Source organism: Macrosteles quadrilineatus, unplaced genomic scaffold, assembly GCF_028750875.1.
Source record: "Macrosteles quadrilineatus isolate MER2022 unplaced genomic scaffold, UCM_ALF_1.0 Scaffold_5__1_contigs__length_97177068, whole genome shotgun sequence".
NCBI lineage: Eukaryota > Metazoa > Arthropoda > Insecta > Hemiptera > Cicadellidae > Macrosteles > Macrosteles quadrilineatus.
The window spans coordinates 54,442,078-54,468,015 of NW_026542598.1; the positions used below are offsets into that span (position 1 = coordinate 54,442,078).

The 25,938-nt window shown below is 32.4% G+C and overlaps 2 protein-coding genes across 2 annotated transcripts in view; one reads left to right on the forward strand and one right to left on the reverse strand.

Moving 5' to 3' along the window:
* LOC128994930 (uncharacterized) overlaps window positions 1–9,271 on the reverse strand; it is a 48,838-nt gene extending 39,567 nt beyond the window's left edge. The window contains exons 1-5 of the mRNA XM_054419764.1: window positions 9,211–9,271; window positions 6,020–6,049; window positions 4,855–4,965; window positions 2,485–2,520; window positions 1,640–1,663 (exon numbers count right to left, since the gene is read on the reverse strand). Coding sequence (XP_054275739.1) covers window positions 1,640–1,663; window positions 2,485–2,520; window positions 4,855–4,965; window positions 6,020–6,049; window positions 9,211–9,249 — 240 coding nt within the window. The 5' untranslated portion in view covers window positions 9,250–9,271. The remainder of the gene's footprint in view (window positions 1–1,639; window positions 1,664–2,484; window positions 2,521–4,854; window positions 4,966–6,019; window positions 6,050–9,210) is intronic.
* A 6,094-nt stretch (window positions 9,272–15,365) lies between these two features.
* LOC128993774 (uncharacterized) lies at window positions 15,366–18,101 on the forward strand. The gene is made up of 3 exons (XM_054417757.1): window positions 15,366–15,415; window positions 16,225–16,455; window positions 17,713–18,101. Exons 1-3 carry the CDS (start codon window positions 15,374–15,376, stop codon window positions 18,025–18,027), a joined length of 588 nt encoding a protein of 195 aa, XP_054273732.1. The 5' UTR covers window positions 15,366–15,373; the 3' UTR covers window positions 18,028–18,101.
* The last annotated feature ends 7,837 nt before the right edge of the window (window positions 18,102–25,938 follow it).

The window sequence follows — 25,938 nt, forward strand, 5'->3', positions numbered from 1 at the left end:
GCGCCACTAAAATAACCCAATCGATCCCTGAATCTCATCACACATTTTATTAGTCTGGAAAATAATATTAACAATCTTACTCATTATTTCAGCATATTTCATCCACATACTCAATATTAAAACGAATCTAATCACAAAACCTCATACCCCTCAAAAAGATTATTAATATAACAAAGTGTTACCCAGAATAATTCATTTATAATCTCAACATCAAAAAAATAATTTATAATAATAATTTAAAAAAATAAAAACATCTTAACAAACAGCTAATATTTAAATAGTTCAAAATTAATGAAACAATCAATTAACTTAAGGAGACTCGATGGGGCGAAAGAAGACGTGAGCGACTATGAGCTATACACCACCAGCTCATTCTACCGCGTCGCTGGAAGGGTCGCGAAACAAGAAAATGCGCCGATCCTCAAGATCGCGTCGCGTCGCAGGAAGGGGGGAAGAAGAGTCGGAACGCACATCAAGATATCCGTTCGATTCCCACCTTCGCGATTGATGTTTCCGCGTATCTCCTTAAGTTGTTTTTTTTTTCTTTTTATTGTCAACCGGTGGTAGGTTGACGTTTTAACCAGGGGGGTGTAAGAAAGGGGATTAACCCCGTACCCACGGTGCTCATCTATGCAGACACTCTGTTCACATTACACTTAGTCGACCAGTTGGTGTGAACAGAGTTGAACAGTAGCATGAGCATCGATTTACAAATTCCTTTCCCAGCTGATGTGAGCTAGGCGATGACCGGTAGGGCTGACTTCCAAGAAACACCGTTAACCTATAAGCCACACACCCTATCGGTAATCAGCCAATGAGAAGGGCTAATGAAGAAGATGGAGGGGTGACGACTCTTGGAGCTGGAGGATCTGAAGGAAAACATCGAGGAGATCACCACGGGCCACCGGAGAAAGAAGATCGGGAGTTTGCGAGTGCGTGTATCGGTGTGTGTGCTTCTGGGACAATAGACAGTATGTAGAAAGAATAAAATATCTAACTAAAACTTTGTCAAACATAAAAGTCATATAATTTGTCAGTAACTAATTCTTTTATATTTTCAATTGATTTTCTTTTCTTGTAAATTTAACGTTGTAATTTAATTTATCTTATTATTGTTGATATTTGCCTTTTCTAAGTTTTCTTTTGCTGTTGTACACTTTGTTACTTTTGTTGTTTTTCTAAATTTAAATTTTTGTTCATTACACGTTGAGTAACACCCTTAAGCAGTCTTATGTCTCATTAACCTAACACCTCTTGACTAAGCTAAGCGAGTGTAACATTTAGGAAACTTAAACTTAAAGTGAGGCATGGGACTCGCAGTATATAAAGAGGTGTGTAAACTAAAGACTATAGATTGTAAGGATGAGACTCCCCTTCACATAATCTCTGTATATAAAGAGGTGTGTAGACTAAAGACTATAGATTGTAAGGATTAGACTCCCCTTCTCAGAGTCTCTGTATATGAAGAGATGTTTAAACTAAAGACTATAGATTGTAAGGACGAGACTCCCCTTAACAGAATCTCTGTTGTACATGATAAGGTGTGTGACTAAAGACTATATTGTATAGATCAGATTCCCCCCACAGTTTCTTTGTATAAGAAGAGGTGGGAAACTAAAGACTAGAGGATTATACTCACCTTAATGTCTTGTTTTTCGTACACCTGAAACAGATTTTCAAACATATTTGAATTGTTTTTGCATTTCATGCAACAATTATAGCGCTACTCAAAACAGATTATCCATGAAATGAACCTTAAATTCGTTTTTGATTTCCATCAGTCACAAAGCTATTTCATATTTTACTCCTTTTTGTGTTAGCGTCTATGATATCTAATTATGACATGTATTTTTTCAATTATATCAAGCCATTATATCATGTGACCATTGGAGGAATTGCATTCATTGTTTAAATTTGTAATGACGCACTGTTGTAAGTGAATTTAAAATGACAATTTGGTCCAATTAGATTAAAATCACTCTAAAAACATTTAGTAGTTAAGTAACTTAAATGATAGGTTAACTACTAACAATGAGCTAGATATCTGAATTTAGAGCAAGGTTGATAAGGTGTCCTAGTCTAGTCAGTGGTGCAGCTTATTTAGTTTTGCCATCAGCTCCATACTAATGAATTCAGCTATTGTTTTTTGTTGTTGTTTTTTTTTTACTTTAAGTAGAACCAATTTTGTTTGTAAAGAAAGAAATACATAAAACATATAATTTAGCCAGTTTCATATGGTTGGAAATATGGAAACTATACAGTACAAATTTGTTCTCACAAATTTTGTTCATTTTGGCATAATCCATGGCAGGACACTACAAAATGGCCATCAGCGGCACCATATCTCCTCAAAAAGTTCTTGATAGCTTAGATACCTATAATCAGTTTTTATTTATTAGTGCACCACTTTTAATAAAATAACTTAATAACGTATTTACACATGCTTAAACGTATTATATCAACTCATGGGTTTTAATAACTTACAGTTTTTGCATACAGTAATAAATCAATATCTTCCGTCTGTAAAAAAAATATTAATAAGATAGGTATTTTATATCTGTAGTTAGTAGCCTATAAACAAGTTCAACCTAGTAAAAGAGTTTGTAAATTACGACATAGAAAATCCTAGATCCTTAAATATAAAAATGTATTCTTCAAATTGTTATTGGAATGGATCAAAATCTTTTCCATTGTCAGATCATAGTAAATTCTTATTACTTATATAGTCTAAAATTTATATATTTAATATGCATGGAATGTTTGTTGCAGATTAACGAGCTATTTTCCCTAGGGTTGTAAATATACATTTAGCCAACAACACGTCCATTGTTGAAGTGCTTATATACTCCTCTCAGGTCATGATGTGATAGTTTCGAAATGATCTAAAGAAAATTACTGTTCTATTTAGATTCACACTCCTATTAAACTCATTTTCCAGTTTTTTCATCGCCATTCCATTATCAATCGATTATTAATCATTGAGTGGGAACGCCACCTAGGTGCGTATTATAACCAACAAATGAATAACGGGTGAGTGAAGAATGTTGAGAAATGATCTGTATAGCTATCAACTTACAAGATATTATTTCTTTCTATGTTTTCATCAATCGTACTTAAAAACTCAAATTACAGAACTAATATAATATCATACTAGAGTACATTTTGCTCAAATTCAAGCAATTGCAAAGTATTACAGGAGTTATTTCAAAACGAATAACAGTCATATTTACAATGAGTGGAAAAGAGTCAACTCAAAGATTACCGGTGTGTAACTCATGGAGACACTCACGATGTATATAACAGTAATCAACATTTCCTGTAAATATTGTATCATATTTCATAGCCTGGTATTGCTTTTTAATGTTTTCTACAAACATTTCCTGACTTATAGCCATATAAGGTTGTCTATGTTTATCTTCGTTATTGATAAACCTAAAGCATTCCGGCCGGTTTTCTCCTTATCAAAATGCCTCGCTGTACAGGCAACAAAGGTCATTGATAGAGGGCCAATGGAAAAAATTTTGTTTTCGTTTTGGGGAGTGCTAGGGCGCATTTGTAACCTAATAGTTGAGATTGTCCAGGGTCAGGTGCTGACTGTGATGAGTTAAGCCACTGTTCTGTAGCTGCGGTCGTTATCACGATAACGCCTCCTGTCTATGTTTCGTTGTCGTCGCGTCGGAGGCATTTAAAAGAAAAAACAACAAATAAAATAATTATAGCTACACAAAACAACGATAAATGCACAAATTTAAGTTACAATCATGTTAACACGATCCGTCATAGCGACACAAAACTACGATAAATACACAAATTTAAGATACAACCATACTAACACGATCCGTCTTGGGGGTTATGTTTACACAAACTCAAATAGCCTAGTAAACGAAACGGCACACGGAAGATTTCTCAGGTGCCGTTTGACGTCACTAACTGCTGACGTCACTTTGAGGGAACACCAATACCGCAACGATACGGATCTGAGCCATCGGCCTCTGTGGTGTAGTGGAAAGCGTGGCGGGCTGATAATCCAGACGTACTGGGTTCGAATCCCGCCGGTGGCACTAACTTTTTGTCAACAATTTTTTTTCCTATCAGCAAGTTTGGTTGGTTTGGTTAGGTTATGACAGTTTAATTTTATAATAAAAAAAATATATACAAATTGAATTTTAGGCATTTATAATTTTATTTTATGAACAAAACTATTTTTTAGATTAGTAAACCTTCATTCGATTTTTCCTTTATCAGCACGTTTGGTTAGGTTATGATAGTTTAATTTAATAATAGAAAAATTATAAAATTTGTCTGTTTCTTCAGACGCAGCAGTTAGTGACGTCAGCAGTTAGTGACGTCAAACGGCACCTGAGAAATCTTCCGTGTGCCCCACCGGCCTAGTAAATAAATATACTCAATTGCATTTCATCGAATTGAAAAATAAATTATACAGCTGATCAAAATGTAAACAATTATGTTTTTCATAAGGATAACATGGGAACTTTCAAAGCCACTGGGGCAGAGCCCGAGGGACTTTTTCAAAGATGTAAGGCCAGTTTGCAAATCTACGCGACACGCTCTTTTCAATGAGACGTCATTCGATAAAATCGGTTAAGAAATGGCGGAGGAGTTCAATAGACAAACTTCGTGTTCTCGTATTAATTATATAGATGAATCATAGTCATAAATATACTGTAAAATTAATTAATATTCAATTTATTGGGAATTTGAATAATCATAAGGCTACTTATGTTATGACAAATTAGTCAACAAGTATAAAAAGTAATATAAAAGTAAATAACAATTCAGGAAGATAGTTAAAAAAAAAAAAAATCACCGCTGAGCTCCTAATTAGAAAATTACCTTTTGGGTTATTTGGATGGGGGGGCTATCTGCCTGCGATGTGTCATCGGTCCGGCCTGGCCAAACTTTCCCCCAACAATAATTGACAACGCTTTCCCAGATTGAAGAAGGCTGTAAAAAACTGAGGTAGTAAACAGACATTAAAATTATCCAAAGGAACCAAATTGAATACGAAGTGTCCTAAAAATGATCCACAGATCCAAACAAAATAAGCACGTAATTCAAAACAGTCAATAAACCTTCTACTCTATTAAAGCTACATGGTAAATACCCCATCTCCACATACCTGCAGACTAAGTGAATTTATGTTTGCCTATTGGATTTTTACTAAAATATTTTTATAATAATGAAATGAAATGAAATGAAATAATATTTTATTTCCCATAAATTATATACATATAATTACATTGTATTTTTTTTTACTTAAATATAATACAGCAAACATTACTAACTAGATAACAAAAGAAAAATTATATTCTGTAGAAATAAAACGAAAAATGTGCAAAAAAAATACCTTCTATAACAAAGGAAAAAGTCTACATAGACAGGGCCTGTGCGCAGACTCGAGTTGCGAAAAAGGTTAATTTAGATGGGAGGTAAAAAAATGTATAGGAAAACAAAAAATAATTCGTATAATTCTAAATTTTAAAAAATTTTCTTGCTTGAAAGTGAATTTAAATAACATTAAGTCTAATAAGAACTTAGTTATGCTACTACATGTAAAGTTAATAAACCGTGTTTTAGTGAAATGTTAATGGCTATTTTACGAAATAAATAAATTTGCCAAGTTTGTTAAAAATATATCTAGCCTATAACCTAATGACTAACACGGAAATCTTTCATGTTTTTGTACAACAACGCTTCAATATACTGGACTGAATGGTGCGTTGTATAGATATCGGACTTCTGTGTGGAGCAAACCTGCTTAAGGCCCAAGGGGTCCACAGATGTAAGACTTGGAGATAAAAAAAACCTCCTGTTACCCTGATAAAGGGGGTTTTCTTTACAAATGCTTGGTTAAAACCCTTGCATTTACCATAATCCAAACTTTTACCCATCTTGAAAATTACAAATCAATTAATACAAAAAAATGTTGAACAAAACTTAATTGGACCAACTACCAATTATATATTATACCAAGTATAATTATCCTAATGTGCCTTACCTCTGCAGCTGTCTCACATACTAGAAATGCCTGGAAAAAATAATTGTTTTAGAAGAAAAAAAATTTTGTTCGGTGAAAACAATATACAGGGTGTTTTTTTTAAAAAACTTGCATCTTCATTTATGTAAAAACCGCAATAGATAGAAATATGCAGTTTGCGGGAATCATCTATTGACGTAGGGGGCCCAATTGTTTTGAATTCAACGTTACATTCACATTCCCCCCTTTTCCCCCCCCCCTGCCCCCAACTTAATTTTTTTAAATAGCAAGGTACCCCTTGTGACATATCAAATAAAAGAGCATGAAAAAATAAAATGTCTGATGTAAAAAAATAATTTTTTATTAATAGCAAGGTACCCCTTGTGACATATCAAATAAAAGAGTATGAAAAAGAAAATATTTTGTGAAAAAAATTTAAAATCGGCTCATGAATTTGTGAGATAATCACCTCCCTTTTCCCCTACCCATAACTTGTTTTTTAATAGCAAGGTACCCACCCTTGTGACATATCAAATGAAAAATAAATTTCACCAAACATTTTCTTTTTTCATGCTCTTTCATTTGATATGTCACAAGGGGTAACTTGCTATTTAAAAAAATCAAGTTCCGGGGAGGGGGGGGGGGAAATATCTCGCAAATTTATGAACCGATTAAACATTTTTTTCATAAAACATTTTCTTTTTTCATGCTCTTTCATTTGATATGTCACAAGGGGTACCTCGGTATTAAAAAAAATAGTTGGGGGCAGGGGGGGAATGTGAATGTAACGTTGAATTCAAAACAATTGGGCCCCCTACGTCAATAGATGATTCCTGCAAACTGCATATTTCTATCTATTGCGGTTTTTACATAAATAAAGATGCAAGTTTTTTAAAAAAACACCCTGTATATATATTTTTAATGTTATGTATGTATGCTAATTATTTTAGCTCTTTAAAAAATATATTTAGACTTTGGTCTCTTAAGATCTAACCTCAAACTCTTTTCGATGACATAATCACCTTAAAACCAATAGCCAATTGCCATGTTATCAAACCATTTTTTGACTTATACATTATTGATGGTCATATAATATTAGTCCTTTACTTAAGAGGGCTTAGCAATGGTTAACTATGTATTGCTAGACAGTGAGATAAGACTTTTGCGTATTAGTTCAATTTAGAAAATATGAAGGACTAAGGACGCCTCCTCTAAATTATTTTCGAAAACACGTCTGAGTTTTCTAAATTTTTAAAAGTTACAATCAATGATTTGATTGATGTACCTTTAAACAATAGAGACCGTCAAAGATTTATGGTTTAATGTCAATGCGTTTAAAATTAAAAGTTTTAAATTGAGATTAATATTTTTTAAATGGCATTATGTAATATTATTAATTATATTTTAAGATTTAAAATAGCCTATTTATATAAAATTTCTAATTTTAAAAATATTTTCTGATGTGCTATATAATATTAACACTGCATCTAAAGTTTTCCCTCGTTTATAAGTATACAAATTTATTTACTGAGCAGCGTACCAGACTTTGTGAACAATCTAATTCTACCACAAATGTAAGGAGAAATTAATGCGTACCAATAAGATTTTTACGTGAATGAGAAATACACTGAGAATACTATTTGATATGCCAAGTAGAATGAATGGCTATCAAGACTCTTTTTATCAGCCATAGAATAATGAGCTTACCATGCATTTATTTTACAAAATGTTATATTCTAAAGTAAATCCTTTCCCATTGACAAAACGTAACAAATTTCAGTTAAAATACTGGAAAATACCACTAACTAGATATTCCAATTGCAAGATCATCAAAGCTTAAGATTGTTTAAAGAGTAACACTTTGTCAAATAAAAAAAATGTTTGGCTGAGAGGCTTCTTGACAGATATTTTGTTCTGTGGAAGAACTTTCATTTTATGTCTGAAACCTGGTACGTAGTTTCATGTTTTATTTATCACAATCTTTTACGACAGTCGGAAATTCGCTTTTATATAAAAGATCCGTTCTGTAAATATTCATTCTTTCGTTATCCATTGTACTGTTGTTTGTATCGACAATAAAAAATTCTTATTTAGACACACACAAACACACGCACAAACACACACACACACACACACTGAACAGCACAGAAGAGAAAACATAGCCTATAATCTTTTGTTGGTTTGTCTAAAATCTGGCTTTTTTCAATTTATTGGTTCGTTTTTCTATTATTTTTGTTTTACAACCATTGTTATAGATATGTTTTTTTCCAAATTGTAATAATTTTCATTTAGAGGTTCCATTACATTCAATGTATCATTGAGTTGAATCATGCTATTTTATCTTGTCACGGTGAATTTGAGTCAGCCGGAATCATAAGACCTAGTTGAAAAACTTTACTGTAAATTTAAAAATTGTAAAGTGATAAATATCTGCTTCCCAGTATATTAAATTACAAAGCGCACAACGCAACGCTACAAACCACCTTTGAAAAATTTGTTGTATCTAACCTGAAGTAATATTAGAGTATTCGTGTAAAATAGATACCATGAAAATACTCCGTGGAAACACATAATTTCCTATACAACAAAAGCAGTGTTATTTTGTAATACAAGGTGACTTGAACAAACCACTAAAGCAATAGTATGTTTTGTATAGAATGTAGTATGCATTATAAGAGCCAGTGAACAAAATATTAACGATATGTGAATACTATTGATAACAATATAAACAATTAGCCCTAATTGTAGGTGATGACAATTCCACCATTTCTGTGCAAGGTTTTTAAACAATCAAATATGTATTTTAAAGATTTAAAAGATATGACAAATATTTGGAATCTTTCAACTTTACTGGATTAGAAGAATGGGGGGGGGTCAACTATATAACTTTTTATTATATCAATAACCTTTTATCACTTCTACTTCTAAGCTGCAATATTGATAATAAAATAAAATTTGTTTTCTACAATATAATTTTCAGAATAATACAAACACCTGTTAGCAAATAACTGTTGGAGTTTAGCCTTTACAAATAAGGTCTGGTAAGTTTATTATTTTTTACAAGTCATATTATTAATCGTATTCGAGCAGATTTGGCCTAATGACTTCAAGATATGTTTTATGTTATTATAAAATAAATCACGGGGATAAAGATACTTTACAGCAGTCTTCATAAGTTGAGCAATATAAAGCATGAGAATGGCCAAACTTACCAGTACAGTCACCCCGAGAACATGATGGAAGACCCTCATGTTGAAGACAGTGGAACTTGACTGAGTTGCACGCGAATTTATACCCGTTAGAATTATTGACAATTTTCGATTTATCACACTCGCAAATAACTTTAAATGCATGATTGATGAGTTAATGATTCCATTTAATGATCGACGCCATCAGCTTAGCAGTAAACAAGTCGACAAGTGTGCTTGAAAACATGGTGTTGGTGTTGAAAAACATGGTGTAAAACATGCGCAAAATATATAATAATGAAATCTGAAAATTTTCTTCTGCTTTTAAAACACAGAGCACAACCCGTCATGGATTTGCTACCGACAATTTAAATTGCAAATCCAATTATTTTATTAGATAGAAAATAATAATAACCCCGCCGCAGCAAACCTGCAGACTAAGCGAATTTCAACTTGTCTGATTACAAAATATTTCCATAAATAAGACATATTTATTCCCAATTTAAATAACATTAGATTTAATGAGTGCTTAGGTTTGCTGCTACGGGGAAGGTGAACAGTGTTTTTTGATCAAACGTCAATAGTATAGGATGAAATAAATAAATTTGCCAAATTTTATCAAAATATACAGTATCTATAAACAAATAAACTACAACAGTTTTTATTTCTCCATAAGAATAACATGGGAATGTAAAATTTGCACTTTTTTGAATTTTCTCCGTAACCATTAGGCATACAATCATGCTTCAACATACTAAATTATTTCTTTTTTTAAGCTCTACAAAATGGTTTGGGAAAGAAATTCCAAAATTGTGTGTTTTTAGGGTCAAAAATGGAAAAAAAGCATTTTTATCCCATAAAACCCCCCATAAACCCCCGTTCCCATGGTCCGATCATGCTGGTTCGCGAACTCGTTCGAATAAATGTAGTTTAACACGTTTATACAAATTTTCATCAAAATCGGATTATTTTTGTTCGAGTTATTGTGCTAACGGGCACACACACACACACACACATATATATATACAGGGTGTCTCAGGAGAGGTGTCTCAAATTGATTACGGAAAAACGGCTTAACGTACAAGGATGAAATAAAATTATTTCCCGCTAAATTGACCCCAAGGAATAACGTAAAAATATTTTTAACTTTTTCGCAATACAGGGTGTGCCGAAAACTGAGGGTCACTAGTTCAAATCTCGGAATTATCAAATGTAAACATATGTTATGTTAAACATCATTTTAAAGGCATTTGATAGACAAACATTTTGGCGAAAACAGAAATAAGTTATCTTTTTCCGTTTCAAAATGGCGGCAGTTTTTTTTTTTAAATCTATATTTTTTTAATACTCTGTGTTTCCTATACCAATGCATTTATCCCTTCTACGGTTGAATTTTCTTACTCGTTATGAAATTAGCTTTACTTTGATATGCTACAAGTAACGGTTTTTTGAAATTATAAAAATTCCAAAAATGTTTATTTTTGAAAATTTGCAAATGCTCATTTTTCAAAAATGTCAAATAGCAACATATGTCAAGTGGCACATCATTTTATCGGTTTTTTAATTCCTAACAACTTTGTAATATACACTTGCTTTGTATCTCTTTTAGTTTTTGCGTAAATAACAAAAAACCTAATTTTCCACTGTAACTGTTACATCTCAACGTTACATTCATATGCTGGAGACATTTTTTGCTCCACGGCTTCATGCTTTTCCAGATATTGAAATCCAGCAAACCAGGTTTCAACCAGACGGAGCCACCTCATACACTGCCAATCTGTCAATGGCTGCATGGAGACGTTTGGGGAGCGCATCTTTTCAAAGAACGCTAACGTCATTTGGCCTCCACGGTCTCCAGACCTCTCAGTGTGCGACTTCTTTCTATGGGGACATCTAAAGAGCGTGGTGTACCTGACTAGGCCAAGATATCTTATTGAGCTTAAGACTCAGATCGAAGAACACGTAACACGTTTGTCTAAGTCTTCAAAATCGATTGAACGAATAGGCCCAAAAGACAGCACTTAACTGATGTGATTTTTAAAATTAGATTTTTAACATTATTCCTACCTCCAACATTTCTTATAAATTTTCCACACTTGACCAACACATTTTCCCCTTTGAAGATTTTTTTGGACACTTTTCTTGGTTTATTATGATTATTTCAAAATTTCCCGTTTCTCTGCACCACCCTGTATATATATATATATATATATATATATATATATATGGATTAGAACTGATGGTGTTTATGGCCTCTGGGGACCTCAAAATGGAAAGGAAATCGGTCCCGGGTCCAGGACTTACCATGAGACCTACGGTAATAGCTTATTCCCTATATGGGAAATTCGCTAAAAGCAAATTTACTGGTACGATTGGAAAAATTAATTGTATTTTTCATAAATATATTTACTAAATACACAGAATGTCCCGTAGGTAAGTAAAATAACTTTTATAACAAGTTAAACTTTTAACACATAAAACGAAAATGAAGAATTAAGTTTTTTCCAAAAACTTTTAGTTAGGGAGATATCCACCATTTCGTTAAGGTATTTTTAAATCATTAATTAAAACTATTTATAAAATCCATATTCAATTTAATGTGTGCTTTTGAAATAAAGTAAGTTGTTTCAAAAAAAATATTACCAAGAAATATTTTTTTCGATTCAAAATGGCGGCCGTTATAGCAAATTTCCCTTATAGAGAATAAACTATTACCGTAGTACTCATGGCATGACCTGGACCCGGGATCGATTTGCTTTTGCGTTTTGAGGTCCCCAGAGGACAAAAACACCATCCATTCAAATTCCTATATTATTTATTTATTTATCGCGAATGGACCCAGACGGATCCCGCAAAGCACTCTGACATCGTTTCTTCCATACTTCTTTCATAATTTCTCCATGACTTCTTTTCCTCTCTTCTGTCCATTTATTTCCTGGCTTCTTTTCTTTGGTGCTTCTTTCTCTGACAAAACTACCCACTTTTTATCTTATTTCAAAAAGTTTTTCTTTCTCTAACATCTTCTACATCTCTCTTCATTGATCTCAGCAAAGCGTTTGACTGTGTCGATCATGATGTCCTTCTCCATAAGTTGGAGTTTTATGCTGTTCAAATTATTGCTTTAAAACTGCTGAAGGCATATCTTAGTAACCGAAGACAGATAGCTTTTAAAGGGTGTCCATAAAAAAAACGTTTCAGGACTTTGGGAAATGAATCCTCATACTAAAAGGAAGAAAAAGTTTACGTAAAGGTATGTCCAAAATGCATATTTACCCAGTTATTTGCCATTTTGTTTTTATAAAAAAATAATTTTATCTGTGAAGTTTCTCATTTGATGATTATGAAATTTATTAACCATGTTAAAATACACAAGACCTATTATAGAAAAAATAATAAAGTTGTTTCGATTGTAAATTTCAAAATGGCGGCCGTTTGAGTTTTTATGACATAAATTACTCAAAAACGGCTAATTCCATAAAATAATGCCAATGATACTTTCTTTTAGCACGTTTAATTCCCTATCAAACGATAACAAGATAAAAAATATCAGACAAAAGATAACTGAAATATAATGTTTTTCGTGTAAAAATAAGGCAAAATTAAGGGTTCCCCGACTAACTTTGCCTTATTTTTATACAAAAAACGTTATATTTCAGTTATCTTTTGTCCGATTTTTTTTAACTTTGGTATCATTTGATAGGGAATTAAAAATTCTAAAAAAATTAATCTTAAAATTCTTTTATAGAATTAGCCGTTTTTCAGTTATTTAAGTTATAAAAATTCAAACGGCCGCCATTTAAAATATTTGCAATCGGAACAACTTTATTATTTTTTCTATAATAGGTCTTATGTATGTTAACATGGTTGCCAAATTTCATAATCATCGAATGAAAAACTTCACAGATAAAAATATTTATGTATAAAAAACAACATGGCGGATAACTGGGTAAATATGCATTTTCGGACATACCTCCAGACAAACTTTTTTCTTCCTTTTAGTATGAGGATTCATTTCCCAAAGTCCTGAAACGTTTTTTATGGACACCCTGTATACAGGGTGATTGGTACTAAGTGTGACAAATTTTTTTTCGTGTAAGTACAAAGTAAATTAAGTGGGATAATGCATATAAGAGGTTCCAAGTCTAAAAATTAGCTTCCTAATGAATTATTTTAAGCTTTTCGAAAATAACCATGTTTTTCAACTTAATAAAGCAATTTATCAATTACCTGTAAATGAATTCGAGTAGATAATGTCATTTTCGTCTTCTACATTAAATTTCGAATATAAATAATAGGAAATGACGTAGGATCAGTATTAAAAACCCCATTGTAAATAGATTCAAAGATAAAAATTAAGATGTTTGATAAAAGATTTTAAAAAACATTGGTCTATTGCATTTTTCTACACCTTGTATACAAGAAGGTGGCCGAATATGTTAAAAAACTGCGCCATTTTATAAGCTTTCCAACCGTATGCCACACTATCGGCATTATATTGTCTGTGCTATCGGTCTTTATTTCTGTTAATGTACGCTTTAGGGGTTTGAAGACTACAAAACAAGGTGTCTTTAACAGTTAAAACATAAATTGTATTTTTGTTTCAGATTGAACAGTGAAAACAAAAAGGTTCCTTGTTTTCTGGTATTCAAACCACTATAACAAACAAAAGCATATCTAAACCTCAAGAGTGTAGCATATGGTTGGAAAGCTTATAACATGGTACAGTTTTTAACATATTTGGCCACCTTATTGTATACAGGGTGTAGAAAAATGCAATAGACCAATGTTTTTTAAATTGTTATCAAACACCTAATTTTTTTTCTTTGAGTCTATTTACAATGGAGTATTTACTACTGATCCTCCGTTGTTTTCTATTATTCTTTTTTTGAAATTTAATATAGAACAAGAAAATGACATTATCTACTCAAATCCATATACAGGTAATTGAGCAACCGCTGTATTATTATAGTTATTTTTAATAACATATAACAATTCTTTAAGAAGCTAATTTATAGACTTGGAACCTCTTATATGTATCATCACACTTCATTTACTTTGTACTTACTGTACACCAAAACAAATTTTGTCGCACTGAGTACCAATCACACTGTATATATATGAATTTAAACGGATGGTGTTATTGGCCTCTGGGGACATCAATACGAAAATAAACGGAATCAGCATTCTGACATATACTTTCTCACACAACCACACACACACACACCCACGCACACACACACACGCACAGACATCACTTCGAAAACCACTTTTTTGGGTCCAGTGGGACCCAAAACGAATATATCTACTCAAAACCCAAACTCGAAAATTTTGACGAAAACAATACTTTCTCCATATACTATGGTATAGGGGGAGAAAGTAAAAGGGATTTTAAAAATGTTTGAAAAAAATCAAGCTAGCAATATACGATATGTGACTTGGCTAAAATCATAGGTCTTTATTTTTCTAAGAATGTTTTGTCAAGGCTTTTCCAAAGTTAAATCATTGGATGGGGTTTCAAGAAATTAAAGCAAATGTCAGATTATATTTGTGTTGCTACCGTGGTACCATTAATTAAAGGATTCTTTGGTTTGGACAACCATTATTGCAAAAACAATTTTTACACCTTTTAAAATTTTGGTTCACGTTTTACTGATAATATTGGTTGGTACTAGAGTAAACGTTCTTTACCTGTTTTTTTTAGGAGTATATAAAAAATATTGTTGATACTCGATAGCTTATTATAAGGTTTTCCCTGTAATCTCAATCGTTATGACTATATGACTTAATACGAAATTACACTATCCTTAGATCAATTCTGAATTTTGATTAGGGTATATTAGATTAACAAATAATAATACGCATGAATCTAAACAAATTAAACTGTTTAGTGGTAGGAAATCTATCCATTTCACTTGACCCTTAAAAATAATAAAGCTGAGGTTTTTCAAAACGTCGATCAGTTGCACCATGTACATTAAGCAAAAAATGTAGTGAGAGAACGTCCACTCAAACCACCTAAATTTTTTGATCAGAATATCTTTACGTATTATTCAATCAGATTATCCTAATAGGTATCGAGAATAATTGTGTACAGACAATCAATGGAAACACGAAGGACAAGAGGAAATCGATATGGGTGATTTAATGTTGAGGTCTATGTTGTCAACGTAGTAACACAGTAGCTGCGATGGCGATAGCTTCGCTCTTAATGCTCACCTGTATACTCCAGGTATTTGTATTTCATATTGTAATTTAGTATTTGCTAAAATGTTTGAATTTTTTAACAAACTATTAAAACTCGAGGTCCATTTTTTAACTAACGATGGCCTAACAAACACACAGTTAAATCATAGCTCAGTAATTAATCCACACAATGTGTCTGTTTACATTGTGTGTGTATTAGTCGGGAAATATAATTAATTACAAACATATTGATGTGAGTAACTGCATTTATGTAACCCGCAATATTGTCACAGAGATCCAATGTTGAGTGTCCTATAACGAAACGTACTTTGTATTGTATAATAAATGCAGTTACAAACTAAAAAAAAACTTTAGTATTTCAATTAAATCTAAAGAAAATGAATTGAAAATCCAAAAGGCAATAAAATGTGAAACGCCGAATTGAATTTGTAATTATTTGCTTTTTTATGTAATATGACTAAGAAAGTCGATGTCTTTGAACGCGTCTCGTTTCCTTTTAGAGTAATCTAATCAAATTTTATTTTTAAAATGTAATGTCGTACATTGATAATACTTTACAGCATGCAAAATTCATCACTTGAAAATCTAGCTGGTTCCTTTTTGTGGTTCAGTAAAAGTCTTATGACATGCTTTGATAAAATAAAGTGCTTTGAATAGCTTGGTAAAAATCATTATCTTCCAATTCAAAAATGTTGCGTAGACAATCATTCTTGACCATCAAACCAGCTAACTTTATCCTTGATTTTATTTTCGAATAGCAAATTCTAAATTGGATGCTTTTAGAAGAGGTTAGCATTTCCTAGTTTCTTATTGTGTCCACTGCATCACTGACAGGCTATCAGCACGGCCGCAGGTCAACACAACGCCAGACTGCAAGAGTTTGACTCGAAGGCGAGCGGAGTTGTGCAAGAGGCGCGGGTTCAGCTGGCGATTCTGACTAATCAGCTGATGACAAATGCTACTATCTTGACACAGAATGCAGAAAGAAATGCGAGTTTGTTGTTGACAAATCTGAAAAATGACATCAATAAGGGTATATCCGATGCCCAGATCAAAGCCAGTCAGGTATGTTGATTCTGAAAATAATGCTTACTGAGTTCAAAGTTACGTTATGATAATAGGGGGATACGCCTCCTGCAATGGTTAGTTTTGTTTAGTTTTGAATATTTTTTTTTAATTTTAAATTAATGTACATGTTCTTAAAAATATTTGGGTGAAATTTCAAACCATTTTGAAAATTATTTCCTATTTTGTTGTTGTTCTAGTACGCTCGCGCGAATCGTGATAGTTGTTCATAATAACATTTTAAACGCCATTTGCCGCTTATAATGTTTCCCGTTTTCGAACACAAGACTTTGAATAGCTTTTGACCCATATAAGAGAGAGTGATGACATTTTTACTACTTTATCTTTATAACATTTAGTAGCTTTTTTTAATCATGGGAATCGTTTTACATGTATATTATTTTTTTATAAAAGTTGTTAAATGAAAATTTTAAAATTTAAACTTTTAAAAGATTTGAAAAAAAATAATTTAAGTAACATAATAGCTAGACTATTTCCATAGTTGAAAACCTGTATTATATATATGTAGAATTAGTATTTTTAATTTTAGGCAAAACTGTAAAAAAAAACATACAAGTTATTAAATTTTTTTTTAAACCTATAAAAGAGATGAAATAGTTAAATGCTATAAACACCAAGGTTAGGAAATTATTTTTTCGATTATTTTTTTTCATATTTCATTATAACAAAGTAAAATAAAATACTATTTATGGTTTAAATAAAAAAAAAAAAAAAATAGGAAAGAAATGTTCAAGAGGAGGCGTATCCCCTGACATTTAGCTATTCCCTCTCAAAGAAACAGCATGTCCTGTTGATTTATAGACAATCTATTCTTAGAGACTGGGCTTCTTTCCTGTCCTGTCCAATCTAACTTAAATTAATACTTACGGTCAAAAACTGAACAAGACTGCGTTAAATGTGCATTCCATTTTCAACTTTGGATTTTTTTAACATCCAACCTTGATTAGAAACTATATACAGTTGTCAACCCTTACAAATCTAACTACATTCTCATTATTGATGTTTGAACCAATCTCACCCAAGCCATCTATGAATGTTCAATTTGCTCAATTAATTTCATAACCTTAAAATATTTTTTTCTTATGTCAAACAAAACACATGTCTAGCAGATTTAGGACAGACCTATTGCATCACCACGTAGTACCTAATGAATTGTTGCATGCATCAAACGTTTTGGCACGAGTTATAAACTATTGTCTAATTTCTATAGTGCTAATCCTTATCCAAACTTCCTAGATCGGAACGACTTTCCAAACCAACCTTACCAAGCAAGTAGAGGAGGCCATGAAACAAGTGGACAACATCTACACCCGCGTCGAGTCTTCGCTGAGAACCCACAACAACAACATAGAGGAGACAGTCAAGCGACTGATCAACAACACTGAGCAACAACTGGCCAAGGTGGTCGCCACGGCTAGGTCTGGGCTGGTGGGTGGCTCCACCCCAGTGGCTCCCTCAACCACTACCCCAGTGGCTCCCTCAACCACCACCCCAGTGGCTCCCTCAACCACCACCCCAGTGGCTCCCTCAGCCACCACCCAGGGACCATGAGAAGTATGCATCTGTGGATTTGAAAAATGCTCGAGTGAAACACAGAGCAGGCGTCGGATGCATATTTTCTTAAACTATTGAGGTTTTACTGTTTGTTGTGATTAAAGCTTGACTAAAATATACTCGTTTCTTGTCTATTGATATATTATAAATGCGTTAAAATTAATCTAAATTTATCTAATAGACATTTTGACACTTCATACCTCAATTATTTTTAACGGAAAAGTTTATTCAATATTATAGTTCTATGGATTAGAGTATAGCATTGTGTAGATTAAGTGTTTCATTAGTAATAACCATTATTACAGTAGTAGCCCAATTATGAAACACTGTATATCATTTTCGATATTCAAATACACTGATTTCCCCAAAAATATAAACTGGACCTTCTGACTACTAGGGCCCTATGACGAGCCAGATATCCAGGTAATAAACAGGTGGTGGTTTTGTACTATGTACCACGTCTCTTGTTTTTGAAACCTTTTAATAATTTAGTCTATTTTCATTATGTCAATTTAAAAAGTTTTTTTAACACTTGTGAATAACATCCTACGATTAGATACTTTAAACAAAAGTTTACGCAACGATTGCGTAAAGATGGTGTTGACGACACAAGTGCCTTAAAAACTTCTACGAGTGTCGTTAACACTATTTAATCAAATTGAGTACACTACTTTAACTACGATAGTGTTTTAATTACTGAAAATCACTACTCATAACTTCTAAGAGAGGTTATGTTTTCGTTTACTGATTGTTACCTACTCAGTGTTGACTGAGCAGGGATATTGCCCTGTTGTTAGTGTAACTGATAATTTCGTTTACTTTTACCTCTTATTGCCACTGACCGTGATGCAACGAAACATTGTACCAAACATAAATTGCACCACCCAACAATTAAATCGGCCTGAATAGCTGATAAGTTGAAGTTCGAATCATTATAATTTTACTTCTTCTCTATCAATCCTCGAACCTCATTGGTCCGTTACCCGTGATGTTATGAGTAAAACTATGCTGTTATGAATGTAAACAATGCTGTTATGAGATATTTTTCAATTCTAAGAACTGTACTGAAATGGCTACTTTAAAAAACGGTCGTAGGTAAAAACTGTAATGAAACAGTTACTTTAAAAAACGATCTTAGGTAAAATATTTAAAGCATTAAATCTGTTAATAGCTGTTCGTACCAGTTAGTTGTGTACCACAACTTTAGTTTGAAAATTTAGTTTGTAAACGTAATGGTGTTCCTGTATTACAACACACCTTTGAGAAAGATAATTTAGATTGAATTTTGAATAGCTAAACTTTGCCTTGGATTTGGTTCCAATGTTTTAATTAGTTTTATACTTAAAAACAAATGAGCTCTTGAAATTATTTCACTTATCGGTCACCTAGTGAATTACTTAACCTCACATTAAAACATCCTTGTGTGCTGGGCTTTCAGGAATATTCACTATATCTGGATAGTCTGCAGTTCAGGTACCGGTATTAGTTTATTCGAGCCACGTTTCTCACTTTCAAATCACACAATCCCCTCACTGATCCCAGTAGTTAGTTAAGCGCTCAGACCTGTCAAACTCATCAAAGCCAGGATTAAATCATAGTTTCAACGCAGACTAACAGGCATTCGATACAGTGGAGAGAAAACCTCTCCCCTCTCTAAAAACGCTCATCGCTCTTCTCCAATGGAAAAGCTCTTGTCCAAAGCCATTTCTCCAGACATTTTAACAAAAAAATATAAAATAAATATGATTTAAACGTTGCCATCACCAAGATATATTTAGGGTTAATTATGGAGGGGTATTTTGTCTCTTTTGAGGTGGATGACAATCACAACACCCCCTCCCAACTAAACTACCCAAAGGCTCCCTCGAGGACTCTTCCACCACATAGAAACATTCAAGTTACGCTGAAAAATATCTGCGGGTTATACTAAACACATTCGTCAGGTTATAATGAGGCTGATGATACAGAATCGTCCTAACTATGTCTTTGCATGAAACCCCCTTGCCAAATGAACTATTTCACGTGAACCAAAATTCTAAAAAAATATCTTTGGCTAAACAATAGCTTAATATGAGCTTAGAGCAAATGGAATGGCACTGCAAGAGTCTATGACTAATTTTGGTGTCCAGCTAAGCTGTCAAGTTAGCAAAGGTTTGTAGATTGTAGAAACCTCCTTAACAATGCTCTACGTAAAAGCAAACTAACTACTACTCCTTGATACCCTAACCTTTCTAAAATGCTATAACTCTATTAAAGTAATTTATTTATAAAAAACAAAATACGAAGTTATAAATATTTTTGTTACCCTAGCAAGCTAGGGGGATTTATGGGGATTCGCGGTGGAGTCCCTAGTAAGGCTAAGGCAAGTATATTGAAATGATACAGTTCACATTAATATCCATATATATAAAGCCCAAAGTACCCATGCACTTTTGAGAAAACTACAAGTCACACCCCCATACACTTAAAATGTTCGTCATGACGAGAAACCTTGCGCAAAACCATCCATTTTTTCATAAATTGCCCTTTAAGGTCGTAATTTCTTTCTAAAGGGAACTTTCCATATACCTAATGTTAAAAGTACCTCAGCTGTGTAGTTATTTGTATGTTATTCTTTCAATTTATTACCTTATTAAAATCAGGTGTTATTATTTGTTCGTACTACTGTATTCTGTTATTGCAGATTAACTTAACCAATCAATAGGTTTATTAATACCTTTAAGTCAAACGGGGTAAGAGCTAGTAAATTTTAAAGCCGGATTAATATCATAACAAAAGGCTACAAAGTCAATTTACACATAAAATATATTATTCCGATAAAAATTTACTAACGATTTGTTTTCTCATCGAACACAAAGTTGTGCTTTAGTTACAAAATTCAGTTTTGTTATACATTCTAAAACACTTGTGTTGAACCTTGAGCTAAAAGTGATATTCTTCCAATCACTATAAAGATGGTATATTGAATTACTAGAGTGCATAATGTAACATGGAGATAGACAAGCGTACAAACAAGGTATTAGCATATACTAGTGTATGTTAATCAGCTGCAATGTATATCCATATATTCAAGTGATTATTCTATATTCTATATATGATTATCCATATATTCTAGTAGTTATGTAATGTATATTATAGTGAATTAGTATCCATAAACTATTTTGTTAAGATAAATGAAAATAATAAACTAATTAATAATAAACTTAATTAATTATAATAAACTTTAAACTATTGTTTATTAAAATAATTGAAACGCCTAATACTATTATTAATAAATTTATCTAATTTATTTGCCTTTGGAATTCGAAGCTTTGAATGCTGAAAAATAAATGGACTACGAGAGTATGCAAATTTTATTAGTAAACAAGATCGAACCCAAATTAATCAGTCATGTTTATAAATTTAAATAAACTTGTACAGGGTCCTTATCTAAGCTAAAAGACGATGTTTTAAAACTTTTTCTTTTTACATTGATCAACTGATTACACACAATTCTGATTTAATGTGCATGCAACATCATGTAAAACCAGCTTATTAAAAAAATAATAATGCTCACAGAGGTTTTATATACTATAACGATGTCTTATACTTGTAGAGGTTTCAATTTCTAAGTAAGAGACTATTATTCCTACGACATCCCAGGTAAAAAGAGATGAGAAGTCATGGAGGGTGAAATGACGAAGCCATCGATGTAGACAATTCAATAGAACCAGTCGTGAGACGGGATACGTTGCGCCTGAAAAAAATATTGCATGACATGTTTGAAAACCCCTACTATCGTGTAGACCGTTAAACATATGGTTGGTCTTTATGGTTAATGTAGTATTTTTTTTACCGATATTATATATTATTTCATTTTGTAATCCACATTATTGTATCTTTAATTGATTCAAAACTTAATTTATATTACCTTTTTTATATATTTTTCTGTAGTGGTAGGTACATTTAGACAAAAGTTAGGTAGTGTTTAGAAAAAATTAGGTATACATAAATTAATTAGTAAAGGAAACCAGTATAATTAATAACAGTTCTTAGATGGTTTAGATCATATTTCTTCTTAAACACGAAGTAACAAGCCCACATGGTTCACACCAAAGTACGTATTAATGCCAAGTTGATTTTAAGACGTGTTTTTAATCATCAATAACATAAGTGCTACGGATTAAGTCACCTATTTGGTCTTAACATCTATGTAACAACTAGTTAAATGCAAAATACTCAGCGTAAGGTTTAAGGTTACCAAAAGCTACCGACTCAGAATCAAACCAGCAACCTTCTGTTTTAAACAAGGGAGTACTACAACTACTCAATAACCCATAAACAAATAATATGAACCTATATTAGTTATGTACAGAATCCTTCTCGGGTAACGTTCTGCTGAATGACTAAATAGCCACTTGAACACCGTTATTTGCCTCTACAAACACAATTCGAAATAGGTAGTTTGTGTTTTAACCAAGATCCTTATAAAAAATACCCCCACCGCAGCAAACCTGCAGAATAAGCGGATTTCAATTTGCCTGATTTGATTTTAAATTAAACTCTACAAAATTGTTTGGAAATAAATAGAGATATTGTATGACTTTAGAGTTAAAAATCGGAAAAACTAATTTTTGACCCACAAAACACCGCTATGTTGAACCCTCCCTACAAAGATTCACTCAAGTTACCGCGTTAACAGACACACAAACACACACACACACAAAGACATGGTAAAAGTAAGACAAGATTTTTTACTTATTGAAGAGTGCATGTGCTAAAAATCCTCTTGAGGAGAGCACCATTATTTTTAATTAGGACAAAAATACGTAAAAGGGCCGGACCGTTGTTTATTATACAATACCATCTCGTCCAGCTTCATAACTTGCAATTTATTCGTAACATGGTTATGCTTTTAGAGTTTCCAGCACATTTACTCTAGAACTAGTTTTTCACACCATAATATATGATATCCATATTTTCGAAAAACACATATACATTGTAAGGTTTTAAGAGTTTAGGTGAAGATAGCTTAGCAAGTCAATAATCAATCTTACAATAATCAACAATGCAATATGTAGAGTAGTTAATATTCAAATTCAAAAAAGTCAATAATAATTTTCGCTAAACAAACCTAAATCACTGATTACACATTATCATAGTTAGTAATCGATTGTATAAGATTGTTAATTGTAAATTAAGTACCTCAAACTAGGTATTTTGCTTAGTTAAACTGCGTTTAAAGATTTAGGAAAATAATGATCGTATACCTTATAAGGCGTGATTCAGCCTTTCAAACTAGGGTCTATATGTATTAGGCCATGTATGAAACTCACAATGAAATAATAAATGAGACGAATTCAAAAAATAAGCAACTAGGACAAGTCAAACCTTGTCTAAACAAACTTATAAACACACCCTTTCATTGGTGTAACACTCAGCTGTTTGAAATCACGGAAATACGCATTTAATGTTTAAGAATTTGCTAGTGCTAATGCTATTGTTGTTTTTTTAGCAAAACTTTCGGACCAAATTTAGTATTCAGTATATGTAACGAATACTAGAATAAAACCCGGTATGGACCGTAAACATAAACAAAATATGACGTTGTTGAAACGAATCCTATACTAATAGCATTGAACATATGTTTTGGCAGTTCAGTTTAAGCAATGTAAAATTATTTTTAGATATGGACAAAAAACTTCATTTGTTTATGTTTATGATCCATGTGGTATTTATATGGTATTTTGTTATTCATCGGAACTGCCTAGCTCGTTGGCCGAGGCAATTCAAGACAACTCAAGAAAACGGGAAGAGTTCGGGCCGTCCTCAGACTTCGTCATATCATGTAATGAGAATCGAACCCCGTTAGTCAAAGTTGGTATGGGACTTCACATACCGCATTGCACGATTTTACGCAAGCGTTTGAGACAAAACCAGTAAAACTGTAGTTATTACAAGCATTGAAGCTTAATGACAAGACAGAACACAGATTTTTGCTACGATAGCTTTGACTCTTGTTGATATTCTAACATTTTATTGGCAGGTAAAATCATGTAATTGCCATATTGAACAAATTATATTGGGGACAAAATGCCCACAATCACTTTTCAATCATAACTAAAGTTAAAATCTGCTAGCCTCATTCGCAACAGGTCGTCTACACGCAAGCTCTAGATTAGGGTTTCCAGGTCAATGAAAACCATTATCATTGTGTGATGTTTATGTTTTATTTATAAACTGCATGGGAATTAAATCAGTAGCAACAACACATACCTTATCCATTTACAACAACAACAACAGCGTGGCGTGAACTCATTTCCATGCATGTAGAACTGAAAGAAAATAAAGCAAACTACGGATAAGAATTTATTGTCACTATACCAAATGAATCGTCTACATGCAAACATGTGACTAGGCCAATGACACGCATTGAATATGGTCTGTGAATGTCATAGTTTATGCATTGATTGTATAAAATATAAACACTAACATATATCTTATATGTTTACTTAACAAGTTGAATGTCATTAGTCGAACCTTCTGGTATTAATTAAGTAGACATCCTATTCCACGTAAAAACTCTAGCCAGTGTATCATCAACCAGCTTTATATCTAAGCCTAACGAAAGGAATACTTACAGTTAAAACATAATAAATGTTATGTTTCATGAAGTGTACCAAATACACGTATCTAGCAATAGTTACCAAAAGTTAAAATGGAGGATAAAAAGTTTCATTTAAAAAGTATCATTGATATTTAATTTACAAACGTTTTATTAATAAGGATAAAACGAAATAAAATATACATTTGAAGAAGCAGTATTGATCGTGATTGCCTAGATTCTAGATTACACTAATTTACTATTTTTAGAAACTTAAAAGCTCCAATATGTTTTGTGTGAATTGTGTTAGAAATTAAAATATGCATAGATTAGTGTAGCGCATTATCCTTTAAATAAATGCAAATACTGACGAAAAAACTACTATACTATGTACATACTATATACTATGTATTGTATGTAGGTTAAAAAGTTCAATTCTATATGTGTGTTTTTTCTATATTCAATATGTATCATATTTGTTAGCATCTGAAGCCGAATTTTTCGACTGCACACTGGCTTTTGCACTCACCATAACAAGCGTACCCATTTTTATCACGCCTCTCGCAGGTATTTTGTTTTAAAAGCATAGCTGATTTAGTTATCTAGTCGATAAAAAAGCTTTTTACAGTAACTAAATTATGCAGCCTACCAACACTAGGTTCACTTTAGGAGTATTTTGTTTAAAAGTATAAAAATAGTCGTAAAAGTTAGCAACAAGATATAAATACAAAATAAAGGAAACATCCATTATGGAAGTGAACACGTCAGATGATGTTTCGACACATCATGGCTGGCCGAGCTGACTCAGACAAGGGCTGTAACATCAAAATATCTTTGTTTCTTCTTGTGTTTGTATTCACTAACGCGTTTCGGGTTTGAAATGGCCCAAAAATCTTTAGTGGTGCAATATTTACATCGAAACCAACATTTAAGGGTTGATTTAGTTTTACGTATATTTTAAGGTAAAAATTAAAAAAAAATTGCTTTATGTACCGTATTGAAAAGTATGTTTTTATATTATAACATGTGATACAATTTGTTTACACAAACATGTATTGGGTAATTGTATATAAACTTTCTTCAAAACGAAACAGTACACGAATCGTTCTGATGACCAAGGTATATAATTTTTATATCCACCAGACGATAAAAACTCTTTATTCATAAAAAATAGTTTAAACCTTTTTACAAACGAATAAAATGCACACTAAACCTAACAGAACAATATTTTCGTTGGACGAGAAATAAACTGCCTAGGAAGTTGCTATTCTATCCAATATTTTTAGTATTAAACAGTTAATATATGTCTGCGCTTAAAAATATTT

Excerpts from the sequence above, each read along its gene's own strand:
- LOC128993774 (XM_054417757.1), top strand. The coding sequence starts at position 15,374 with ATGGCGATAGCTTCGCTCTTAATGCTCACCTGTATACTCCAG. Across the intron at positions 15,416-16,224 it reads TGCTCACCTGTATACTCCAG|GCTATCAGCACGGCCGCAGG; the intron begins GTATTTGTATTT and ends CATCACTGACAG. Across the intron at positions 16,456-17,712 it reads CCCAGATCAAAGCCAGTCAG|ATCGGAACGACTTTCCAAAC; the intron begins GTATGTTGATTC and ends CAAACTTCCTAG.